Source organism: Onychomys torridus, chromosome 9 (genome assembly GCF_903995425.1).
Source record: "Onychomys torridus chromosome 9, mOncTor1.1, whole genome shotgun sequence".
Lineage (NCBI taxonomy): Eukaryota > Metazoa > Chordata > Mammalia > Rodentia > Cricetidae > Onychomys > Onychomys torridus.
In genome coordinates, this window is record NC_050451.1 from 8,229,690 (window position 1) to 8,242,544 (window position 12,855).

General features: G+C 39.5%; 1 protein-coding gene across 2 annotated transcripts in view; it reads left to right on the forward strand.

The window, feature by feature from the left end:
• Wapl (WAPL cohesin release factor) overlaps window positions 1–2,671 on the forward strand; it is a 69,915-nt gene extending 67,244 nt beyond the window's left edge. For both annotated transcript variants that reach the window (XM_036198964.1, XM_036198965.1), the window contains exon 19: window positions 354–2,671. In XM_036198964.1, coding sequence (XP_036054857.1) covers window positions 354–419 — 66 coding nt within the window. In that variant the 3' untranslated portion in view covers window positions 420–2,671. The remainder of the gene's footprint in view (window positions 1–353) is intronic.
• The last annotated feature ends 10,184 nt before the right edge of the window (window positions 2,672–12,855 follow it).

Sequence of the window (12,855 nt, forward strand, 5' to 3'; positions counted from 1 at the left end):
CTTACATTGGAGCCCAGGCTGGCAGTCTTCCTGCTTCAGCCTTTCAAGTGCTGAAATTAATAGGTCTGGACAGTGGGACCTGGCTAATGTATGTGTTTTTAACTTGAAATGTAATACAATGAAACTAAAAATGGCCATAGAGAATGCCTATGTATCTGCTTTCTCCTTTTATTCCAACTGAGCTTCTAGCCTGTGAGGTGGTGTTACCCACAGACAAAAATTATTGTGACAAAATGCTAGATTGTAAAGGCAGTAATACAATTTCAGTGTACTCTGATTTACTTTTAGCTTCTTTAGAAGGTAGACATGATTTTAGTATCTAACCATCATTTCCTTCCTTCCTTCCCTTTCAGTGTGCTGTTGGAACAACAGGCCAGAAGTCTATCTCTAGAGTGATTGAATATTTGGAACATTGCTAGCTGCTTTACCTTTGCTTCAGGTGCTTGGTAATGCTGGAGCTATCCTTAGACAAAGAAAAGTCATGAAAGAAGTCCTTGAAGATATACCAAGAGCATTCATCAGTATCATTCGTGTTTGGATTTTTATGACCACCCGATTTCTTCATCATGCATTCTGCATTTGCTAAATGACAGTTACTACATCAATCTGCAGCTATCAAAAATGAGGGAAAGGTTCAGGCTGTTAACAATCCCGTGCAGTATTTAAGTACACTTACTTGGCAGAGTCTATACCCCCCTTGGTTCCTTGCTTTCTTCTGAGCAAGGTTGAAGGGGACTTGCTGCTGTTAGTGCACTGCTGTGTGTGTTGAGCCACTGCTGTCATGGCAGTCAGGTGCAAAGGCAGCTTAGCTACTGAGGTAGCGAGTGTTCGAGGACATTCGAGACAACAGCTTAGTTCCTTTTTCAAGCTCATTTGCTTTTGCTTTTTGTTGAATGATTCCAATCGTAAATAAAGCTTTTAATAATTTTGTGAATTTTTTTTGTTGTTGTTCCCTGAACTACTGTCTATATTTAAAATTAGATGGAATCCAAAGACACAAGGGATTAATAGTATATTTTTTTATTCTTGATTAGGTTTGGGTGTTGAACTATTTTTCACTTCTGAGACCATGACCATATTCAATATCATACCATAACGTGTCATAGCTATAGGCACAAGAAAACAAGTAGCAGTTTGAGGGAATATTATATTATATAAGATAATGTGCCCTGTTAAAGGATTAAGCAAAAATAGACAAACCCAGGGTAGTTTACACTTAATGCTAGAGAGGCTCTTGAAACGTTGTTAAGTTTTGAGAGAACTTCTCTAGATCTATTTTCTAATGTTCAGTACAGTAAATATAAGGAAGCTAAAACACCAATGTGGAGTTCGTTTTTCCAGATAGCGTGTGTATTCTTCTATAGAGTGACAGGATCGATTGCATAAACGCAAAGCCTTAAAATTGCTGGTGTGGAGAAGACCCTTTTTATTCAGATTCTTTGTTCATAGAGCAGTTGTTTAGAAAACAGTTGTGGAACACACAGAACATGGTTTATAGGTTCAGTTTCATAGCTTTTTTGTTTGTTTTGTTCAGACCACTGGTTATGTTTTATTTTGGGTTTTTTTCCCCCTTTTTTATTGATTGGCCTGAGGACAGGCTTTCCAGAAATGTTTCATTAATACTTTTAATTACCTTTCAGATAGTTACATCATGTTTCTTCATTGGATTTGTAAAACTTGAAGCCATAAAAATATTAGTTTGGTGTGTATTGGGGAAAATAGCTAAAAGTCTAATTTTGACTCATTTTAGACTTTGTTATTTCCTTGTATAAAGTAACAAACCGGGGCTCTTGTATCAGTGCCAGCTGTAATGTTTTTAAATGCAGTGGCTGCCTTCTATTGTCTTCCTATTTTTGATAATGCAGATTGTTGGGAAATCTATGAGGAAGTAACTGACTCTAGGCAAATTGTTTTCTTCCTTCTACCTACCCTAACCCCTCCCCATCACTTTTTAAGAACACAGTATGCCAGTGTAATGTGGGAAAGATCGAGATTGTATTTGCCCTGAGTACCAAACTAATTTAGCAGACTTTTTTTTTTAAAGCATACTGGTAAATAATGTCCACAAATTTATTTACATATATTTAAAAATACATTGATATTTATTAGTCATTGGATTTGGGGAACAGAGTTTTGGTTGTGGCAGATGGAAAGGAACAGGAAACAGTTGGATGAGATCAATCAGGGCGAATTTTTTCTGTTACACTGGTAATCATTTGATGATTGATTTACCTCAGTGTTTAACAGTTTTTTGTTTTGTTTTGTTTTAAAAATAATAACTAATGTCAAGCACTGATAGATAGATGCAGGTTTCTGGTGGGGTGGGTTGTGAGGAAGATGCACCTGACCGCCTGCAGTGCATTTGTGTGTCTTTAACCCGCGGAGAACTCTCGTTTAGGGTACTTGAGGCTGACTTGCAAATTAACTAAAGTTTTAAGGTAACCTTTTTTCCATTGTAAATATTTCTGTAAATACTACCAGTTGGATATTAGAACAGTAGGATACTTTTCTGAATCCAATCCTATTTTTATTTTATACAGTATTTCTCAGCTGTGATCTTTGGAGCAAAAGCCAACGGCAGGAAAAAAATAGTTTGTACCAGTTTCATGAAGTATGTCTTTGGGTTTTTGTAAATAATTTTAACTCAAATAAAATTGCTACTTTAAATACACATGTTGTCTTTAACATAAGTCTATTGACCTGTTTTGGAAGAAGAAGTCGCAGAAACTTGGTAAGGCCAACACTGTCAGTTGAGCATAAGTGTCTAGTTTTCTCAGTTTATTGTGTACTTCTAAGTACTGGTCTGAATGGATGTAAACACTTAGTACCTTGGGCTGGTTAGGAGTGGTAGTTTTCTGAGTGTATAGTTAAATCCTTAGCATACTTACTCCGTTGCTTTAAATCTTTGAGCTTTTTAATCATAACTGCAAATTTCTTTGCTTTTGAGTTTCTTTTTGTTTTGTTTTTTGAGACAGGGTTTCCCTGTGTAGCTTTGCGCCTTTCCTGGAACTCAACTCGGTAGCTCAAGCTAGCCTCGAACTCACAGAGATCCGTCTGCCTCTGCCTCCCGAGTGCTAGGATTACAGGCGTGCGCTGCTGCCGCTGCCACCACCACCACCACCACCACCACCACCCGGCCTGCTTTTGAGATTTTTATAGCTCTTTAGCTTTTTAAATTTTTCTTGTCAGCCTTTTAAGATTTTCACATTGCTCAACCTTCCCTTGATTGTTTTAGTCACAAAAGTAGATTTCTGGATTTCCCATCCAGTCTATACACACACACAAACACACGACCACATATAAGAGTGGTGTAAAAATACAGGTTCTAGACTTGGAACGACCTGAATCACACATGGAATTTGTTTTCCAGCTCTGGTACTTGCTGCTAACTTGAACACATTCTTTAAACTATCGTTTATTTAGTTTTCTTAATTGAGAAATGGGAGACGGCACCTACCTCATGGTGTGTAAAACATTAGTATACGGTTCCAGATCGAATGTGTAGTATGTGGCAATTCTTCTCTTTTTGCTATTTTCACTGTCAGATGTAAAAATGTCCCGAAAGTGCAGTAGAATATTTGTGTCTCTTAAGAACACTTGAGATGCTGGTCCTCACATCACTGGAGTTGGTGGTTTTGGCTTTTAATGCCAGAGTCTCCAAATTACTATTTCCAAACTTGGTTTTGTTAATCTCTTCTCAGTTACATAAAGCATGGGGAAAGCAAACAAACTTCAGGGCTTCCTAAAATGGTTCAGGTTTTTTCTTAAATTAGAATGATCCAAAGAGGTTTGAACGACTCACTGTTGGTGGCTTTCTGATGGATATGTAGCTAAGTAAGTTCATGTAGAATGTCTTTGAACACAGATTTTGAATAAATTCTCCAGAGTGTTTTGGTCAAACCTCTATTTCTCTGTCTTAACTTCTGTATACGTACAGTTTGAATACTCAAGATGCCAGTTGCCGGCTTAAGGAACAGAAATAGGAAATCACATTTTCATACTACCAAATATGACATTCTCTTAAGAATCTGCTTCTTGACTAAAATTATTTTTACAGAGAATTAATATGCCAAAGATGTCCACAAAATCTAGTGCTAATGTTAATTTTATTAAGTGTAGACACACTAAACACTCAGTTAAAGGTAGATTGTGAGGTACTAAACTAAACTGAACTGAGAGGATTTGTTGATTTAGTGTACAGAGTAGGCTGTGGTGAAGACACATCGTAATCTTTAGAGCAACCAGCACAAAACCTCCAGATACATTTTGAGTTTCTAGTGTAATCAGAGACGGGAAAAGAGTAACAAAAAAATGGCAAGAAATACATAACAGGACCAGGAGACGGTTCAGTGGGCAAAGGTGCTTGTCTCCCTGCCCTAGAACACGGGTTCAGTCTCCCACATGGTGGAAGAAGTGAATTGACTCAATGCAAGTTGTCTTCAGGCTCACAAGTAAATGAAAACAAGACCAACTAAAAAGAAAAAGCAAGTAGTTCTTCCATGCAAGAGGAATATGCCAGTGATGTCCGTTAATTAAGTATTGATGTAAGACAAAACATTTTATTTTTCTTTGAGACAAGGTTTCTTTGTAGTTTTGGAGCCTGTCCTTGAACTCTCTGTAAACCAGGCTAGCCTCTCAGAGATCACCTGCCTCTGCCTCCCTGTAAAACATACTTTAAGGCAGACAGTGTTTTATTTTCTCCAAGAGTATATTGTAATCATGAGGCATGATCCTATAGAAGAGAAAACAATGTACTACTTTTTTTTCTTTTTGTTTTTTTGAGATGGTTCCTCTGTGTAGTTTTGGAGTACTTCTAATACTAGAGAACTTTTGTAAGTATATGTTAATGAAAACAAACATACAGGTAGGTGAAGTCACAACCATAGTTTTATATTTTAATACAGCTTCAATTAATAGATTTTTTAAAAAGATTACATTTTTTTTTGCATATATGCCTGAATGCTAGAAGAGGGTATCAGATCCCATTTTAGATGGCTGCGAGCTACCATGTGATTGCTGGGAATTGAACTCAGGACTTGTCAGGAGAGTAACATAAGCCTGGGAGTTAGAGGCTGGCTTGGATTATAACATGTCTCAATATGTATGAAATTAAGTATGAAGCTACAGAAAGTCTGGATGAATTGCCTTAATCTAATATGATTTTCTGTTGCACGTGAAAATTTCACCAAGATAATCTGAGGGCTCATAAAACAAGTTTTGATGTGTTTCAAATGACTGAAATCTTCCAGAGGATATATGTGTAAATCAGCAAATGTTTACAAACAATATTCAGATATTAAACAATATACTGCCAGGCGTTGGTGGTGCACACCTTTATTGCCAGCACTCAGGAGGCAGAGCCAGGCGGATCTCTCTGGGTTTGAGGCCAGCCTGGTCTACAGAGCAAGATCCAGGACAGGCTCCAAAACTACACAGAGAAACTCAGTCTCAAAAAACAAAAAACAACAAAAACCAATATACTTCAGTGTGACATACAGGGCATTCAGTGAAAAGTCATAAAAACTAATTCTTGGCAATAAAAATACAACATATCAGAGGTGTTTTTCCCACTTCAAAAGCAATAATTAAGGATTTCGTGTAATACAAACCTAAAATGAAAAAGATGAGAAAAAACCCAAAGTAAGTTTTTAAAAACTAAAAATCAGATCAGACATCAGTATAATAAAAAAGATAAAATTGAAAACCCCAAATTTTTTTTAAAGTTAAGCCCTTAGGACTAAAAAATTTACCAATATCAGGAATGAAAGATGAAATATACAGCCTATGGATATTCAAAAGAATAAAATGTTACAAAGATACAAATAAGCTTCAAATTTAAATTTTAAAGTTAATTGAGAAATTTAGAAAACTGGCAAAGTGATGCCATGGTTTGTGGTATACGTGTATAATCACAGCATTTGGGAGGTGGAGGCAGAAGAGTCAAGTGTCAGAGGTCATGTTTAGCAAGATAGCTATATGAGACGTTGTCAAAAAATAAGGTGTGTGAGTGTGTGTGTGTGTGTGTGTGTGTGTGTATGTGTGCATAAAGGCAAAAACAAACATGAAAAACCAAGGCAACACGACCCAAAAGTTACTGATCCCACAGAAAGGTCATCCAATGAGAGATGAAATCCTAGACAAAGAACTGGAGTGATTCTAAGTACATTCAATGAAGTCAAAAGAAGGTACACAAACAACTAAGAGAATACAGTTGGCCGACTGAAGTAAGTTGTTAGGAGTTATGTAGGAAGTCTATATAGAGCTAGGAAGACTGAAAACCTACTGGACACACAAAGCATTAAACTGAGAGGTTTCAGAAAGCCACCGATAGAATCATCAAAGACAGGACTGAGTGCTGGGAATAGAAGTCAACGTAGGTGAAGTGCTCAGATGAAGATACAGTACAATAAGATAGATGAGACACTATAAAAAGACCAAATCTACAAATCCTGGACCTAGAAAAATAAGAATTTCATGCTGAAGGCATAGAAAACATTTTCAGTAATGTAATTTTGTTGAAGTTTTTTTGAGTCTAAAGAAAGATGCCCATTCAGGTACAGGAAGCATTTCTAACACCATCTGCCCATGTCATAGTGAAAACACTAAATACACAAAGTATTGGAAGCTTAGAGAAGCACCAAGTCAAATGTAAAAATGGACTCATGGGAATAACACCTATCTCTCAACAAAGTTTGAAAGTCGGAAAGACTTGGAATGATGTATTTCAAGCTCTAGCATAACTGTCAACTCGCACTGCTATACCCAGCAAAGCTATCATAGCTGAAGAGAAGAAAAGAGTTTTTCATGATAAAAGTAAGGTAAAGAAATTCATAACCACTAAGCCAAAACTACAGAAGATACTTGAAGTAATCATTCAGACTGAAGAGAAAGATAAACACATCATTGAGGCTACAGGAAAAACAAAACAAAATGCAGGAACAATAGTTAAGCAAATGAGGTTTAGGAAAATACTGAATGGTAAAATATATATATATATATATATATCAAAAGATAGACTGCTAGATTGGATTAAATAGGGTTCATCTATTTGTTAGCCCCAAGAAATGTACCTGACCATCAGAGATAGGTGTAACTTTATTATAAAAAGAAAAAGAGACTCTAAGTAAATGTTCTAATATCTAGCAAAAATTGACTTCAAAATTAGAGCATGAGGTCACTTCAAACTGTGTCTCCAGTTTGCTGCTTTGGGCTAGCTGGCCTGGGATTGGCCAGCTTCTGCCTCCTGTCTCACAGGAGTGCTGGGCTACAGATGTGTGTCACTGCATCTGACTCCTTTCCATGGGTTCTAGGGACCAAACTTAAGATGTAAGGCTTGAGCAGCAGGGCCCTTTACTCTCTGAGCCATCTTGTTGGTATCAAGACACGTTAAAATATATTGGTGGAAACATCAGGTAGGCAGGTACAGCAAAATGGGGCAAGTCTTTGCTATATGTCTCAGGTATCATGACATTCTTATCATTTGAGTTGGTGGAAGCTAGAGGTCTTTCATTGCACAAGAATTCACCTAATGGTCACAAGGACATTCGGTCACACACACACAGGACTTAAATGGCTATTTCGGGAATTAAGATATCTCAAGATAATTTGGCTCCAGCCTCTAATATTCCAACTCTCCACAATCACGGACATTCTAATCAATCAGCCAGGTAGAATGTTTAACACAGATATAGTGTCTTCACCCCACCTTCCCACCCAGGAAACTTCAGTTCAATTGTCATACTAGAAGAAGAAGGTTTAAATCCCTGACTTCAGAGACGCCAGACAAGAGACTTTCCTCCTGGGAAGAGGCTTTACCCAGTTCTAACAATGTAACATGCATGTATACCCCCAGGCCTTTGCTTCAGCCTGTCTATGAGATGATAACCCTGCTACAGAAGAGAATGAGTAACCATAAGTCTATGTCTCCTCACTTTGACCAAACGGGGAAAAAAAAAAAAATCAGTTTTCCTTCACTGGGTTGTTTCCTGGTTTCTTGTGTTTTTGGGGGTTTTTGTTGTTGTTGTTGTTGATTTTGTTTTTGTTTGTTTTGTTTGTTTGTTTTGTTGTTGTTTTTGGTTTTTCGAGACAGGGTTCCTCTGTGTAGCTTAGCGCCTTTCCTGGATCTCGCTCTGTAGACCAGGCTGTCCTCGAACTCACAAAGATCCTCCTGGCTCTGCCTCCCGAGTGCTGGGGTTAAAGGCGTGTGCCACCACTGCCCAGCTATTTCCTTATAGGATGCAGTGAGCTTATGAATCTAAATATCCCAGAGAATAGCTGCCTGACTTGAACTCAACTGTTGGGTTTGGAGGGTACCACATGTCCAACAATGTGCCTGTGCCCTCTTCTGCTATAGCAAACATCTTGGAAGGATGGATAGAGGGCATGCTGCTTGAAGTTGCTAGCTGCCAGCAGGATTGAGTTTACGGGGTGCTTATAGGGGTGGAAGCTGATACCTTTTAAACAACTGCTAACATCCAGGGTGTTTCTTAGGAGTTTAGGTGTGAGGTGGAGCTGATCCCTAGGATCAGGAGCTGGGTAGATTCTTACCCTGATTGACAGCTGGATTGCTACATAACTTTGGATGATTGCTCTGGCTTGGGTTGTACATTCCATAATTTGAAGCATATGCACACCTATCATGCACACACAGAAGGTGGTAGATAGGCGATTTCCCCCGACTGATTGTTTCAAAGACTCCTCACTGTGCTTATACTAACCCTTCCTAAGTCTTCTACAAGAACCAAACATTACAGGTAGTGGTAGGGTGTTGCCATACCAGGAAGGGGAGGACACAGTCTTTACTTCTTTTTTGTCTGTCTTTTTTGTTTGTTTGTTTTTGTTTTTTCTGGAGCTGAGGATCAAACCCAGGGCCTTGTGCTCTACCACTGAGCTAAATCCCCAACCCCGAGGACACAGTCTTTCAAGGGGAGTTTCTCTGGGTCCCTGGGACCTGACAGTCCCGGCCACCCTCTGTCAGATCAGATGTTTCTGACTAGCCAGTGTTCTCTATCTGTTGACTTTACTGCAGTCTTGGTTCTGAGTGCATAACATGCACACTTTGCACAGGCCATGCTTCGTGCATGCATTGGCAAACACAAAGAACAACAAAAAACCCACAGAAACAAAACAAAAAACTTGCCTGAAATACCTCAGCTCATATTGGAGTCTATTGTAAGATAGCAATTGCCGTGCTTGTGTTATGTAATGGTTTGTTTTTTTTTTTTTTTTTTTTTTTTTTGAGACAGGGTTTCTCTGTGTGCCTTTCCTGGAGCTCACTCCATAGACCAGGTTGGCCTCGAACTCACAAAGATCCGCCTGGCTCTGCCTCCTGAGTGCTGGGATTACAGGCGTGCACCACCATCGCCCAGATGTAATGTTTTCTGCTCTTATTGAAATTCTAACTTAATTACATAAAACAAATACTTTTACTATTTCCCATCATTTTCAGCACATCATTATCAACTTAGTATATCATTGGGTTGTAATATGCTAGAATGTTTGATTTTAAAAATTGCGGTTTGAGGGCTGGGGATGTGGCTCAGTTGAGAGAGTGTTTGCCCAGCAAGAATGGCCTGGGTTCAGTCCCAGCACCACATATAACTGAGCACGGTGATATACACCTATAATCCTAGCTAGCTATAGTGCTCAGTAAGTACAGGATCAGAAGTTTGAGGTCATTGTTGGCCTGGGTTATAAGAGATCCTGTCTCAAAACAATCAACAAGAAAAGCTCCCTACTGCTTGAGTGGCTGATTTGAGTTTCGTTAAAAATTTTTTCAATGGGAGACCAGCAAAATGGCTTGAGTTTGATTTCTGGAACCAAGTAAAGGTAGAAGCAGAAAACTGATTACGAAAAGTTTCACACACACCCCCACCTCTGTGGCACACCCATACCACTCCCCCCACACTGCAGCCGCCCCCCACTACACACACACACACACACACACACACACACACACACACACACACACACAATTGTTCAATGAAGTTTTATTTGTGATTAGGACAGAATTTCGGGTAATTTCTGAAATGGCTGTGAACACACTTCTGCCATTTTATACTATGTGTTTATGTGAAATGACATCAGCACAGATGATTGTCAAATAAAATTTGGAGTCTGTAGATGCTCTGTAGCCCAGGCTGGCCTCGAACTCACAGAAATCCTCCTGGCTCTGCCTCTCGAGTGCTGGGGTTAAAGGCGTGTGCCACCGCTGCCGGCAACTGGCTCAATGTTAATTCTTTTTTAAAAAAAGATTTATTTATTATGTATACAGCATGTATGGTTGCAGGCCAGAAGGCGGCACTAGATCTCATTATAGATGGTTGTGAGCCACCATGTGGTTGCTGGGAATTGAACTCAGGACCTCTGGAAGGGCAGTCAGTGCTCTTAACCACTGAACCATCTCTCCAGCCCCTCGATGTTAATTCTTTATGTAAAAGTAAACAAGCACATCCACCTCATTTGGATACGCATTTTCTTTTGTCTTTACTAAATGGTAAATTGTACATGTACCATAGAATTAAAAGAAAAACTGTGAGGTATTGCCAGCAAATGATTTGCCTACCTACTTTTATTGACTGTACATGAAAGTCAAATAAAACTGAGTCTCAACTGTGTTGGGCTGGTGAGAGGGGTCAGTGGGTAAAGGGCTTGTGGCCAAGCTTGATGATCCGAGACCCAGCTTCTGTCCCTGACCCAGAAGGTGGGAGGAGAAAACTGACCGCCTCAAGATGGCACTGGACCTCTACATGCATGTCATGCTATGTGCATACATGTGCACATACACAATAAATAAAGGTAATAAAAATAACTTCTCAGATGTAAAGAGGTCAAGAGTGGAGAAAGTTTAAGAAGTCCTAGGCAATTTAGACCATAATAATCATTATGATGTGAATTCTCCACCCAAAACGTCCTGTGCACCATCTGTTTGTTGGAGGGGATGCTGCCTTGGAAATGAGCCCTCTGTGGTCCTTAGCTGCTGCAGGTCAGTCTCCTCTTCTGGTTACTCTGACCAGCTTTGCATTCATGATTGAGTGAGCCCAGTTAGAGTCGTACAGGGGCAGAAAGAACCAGGATTAAATCCATAGCTATCTGATGCCCAAGCCAGGTTCCAGTACCCAAGCCAGCCAGGTTCCAGTACCCAAGCCAGCCAGGTTCCAGTACCCAAGCCAGCCAGGTTCCAGTACCCAAGCCAGGGTACTTCTGACAGTATTATTTCTTCTTCTTGTGTAATGGGTTGCCCCATCCAGAGTTTATTGAAAGCAGGAAACTGGTTTTGTTTCTGTTCAATACTCAACATCCCACAAGAGTAACTTAAAATAGTTTTTTCTTTATTTGACCAGATGCTAAAATAAATTCCAATTCGTCTTAGCAAGGAAAAACCCATTGAAGGTTCTAGGTAGCTGGGTGTGATGATGCAGGCCTAGAATCTCAGCACTTGGGAGGCTGATTCTGGAGGCTTGTGAATTCAAGACCAGACTGAGCAAATTAGTGAAACACTGACGTATATAATTACACAAAGTGAAGTCCTAAGGAAGCAGGAATTTGAAGCATTGACCCTCTAGGAAGACTGTAGTCAAGAAAAAATGAGATCTGTGAGGATACCCAAGGGTGTGAATGACTGATAAGCAATTTGCAAGTCAGGCTGACCTTCATGATGAGTTACAGATAGTTAGAAAACTAAGCAAATTATTAACTTACAGGTAAAAAATTGCACAAGAAAATCGATATGACTTACTGTGTAATATTTACACAGCTGAAAGAGAGACCGCTGGACAATGGTGCCATTAAAATAATCTTCTGAGGTGGACAGTCAGTGGAAAAATCTAGAAAAATCAGGGTAAGCATAATGTTTAGAAATATAGAAGAAATAGCTGGAAGACCCGGGTAGACACTGCTGAGGATCTTTTCTTTGAAAATCTTTTTCTTTGTTTCCTTCTTTCTCTTCTTTTTTTTTTAGACATAGGGTCTCAGGTAGCTTAGACCAACCTCCTACATAGCAGAGGCTAACCTTGAACTCCTGACCTTCCTTCCTCTGCTTCCCAAGTGCTGGGATTACAAATGTGCACCACTGTGCCTGTCTTTTCATTGTAAAACTTTTGGCTTTTGAAGGAAAATAATTGTTTTTTTTGAGACAGTCTTGCTATGTAGTCCAGGCTGGCCTTAAACCCTTGATCTTCCCACCCTAGTCTAATGGTGCTAGGGTTCATTATAGACTTGTGCCACCTTCCCTGACACATATGTTACTTTGACACATGTAAAACTGAAATTTATAGCCATGTCTGGTGATGTGAAACTGTAATCTCAGATACCCAGGAGGCCGAGGCAAGCTCAGAGCCTGTTTGTACGATAGAGTGAGTTTAAGGCCAACCTAGGCAAGTTATTAAGACTTTGTCTCAAAACTGAAAGAAAAATAAAGTAAAAAGGTAGATGGGTCTATATGTCATTGGTAGAAAGTTTGCCTAACATGTGTGAGGCCCTGGGGTCCATCCTCGTACTGTATGGCCACCACATAAATGAAAAAAACAAACAAAAAACCCCCACCTCCCTGAAACTTAGGTTCAGACATTTACTATCGTCAGTGATGGCTGGCTTTGGGGTGGAACCCACATCCTGAGTTGAACTTTCAGACCATGAACAGGTTTCCTAACTCTTTGAGTGTGAACTTTTGCATGACTGGCCATGTGAGGCTTCAGATGGTATTTGGTGACTACACTAAGATAGTAGAAGATAAACAGGCTACAGTTGTCAGTATTGCAGAGAGTTGCATGGCATCCTGCAGAAAATGCAACAGCATGGATCAAATTCTGCAGAGTGCACACCACTTCTCCAGCTTCTTCTGCTTTTACACTGCTA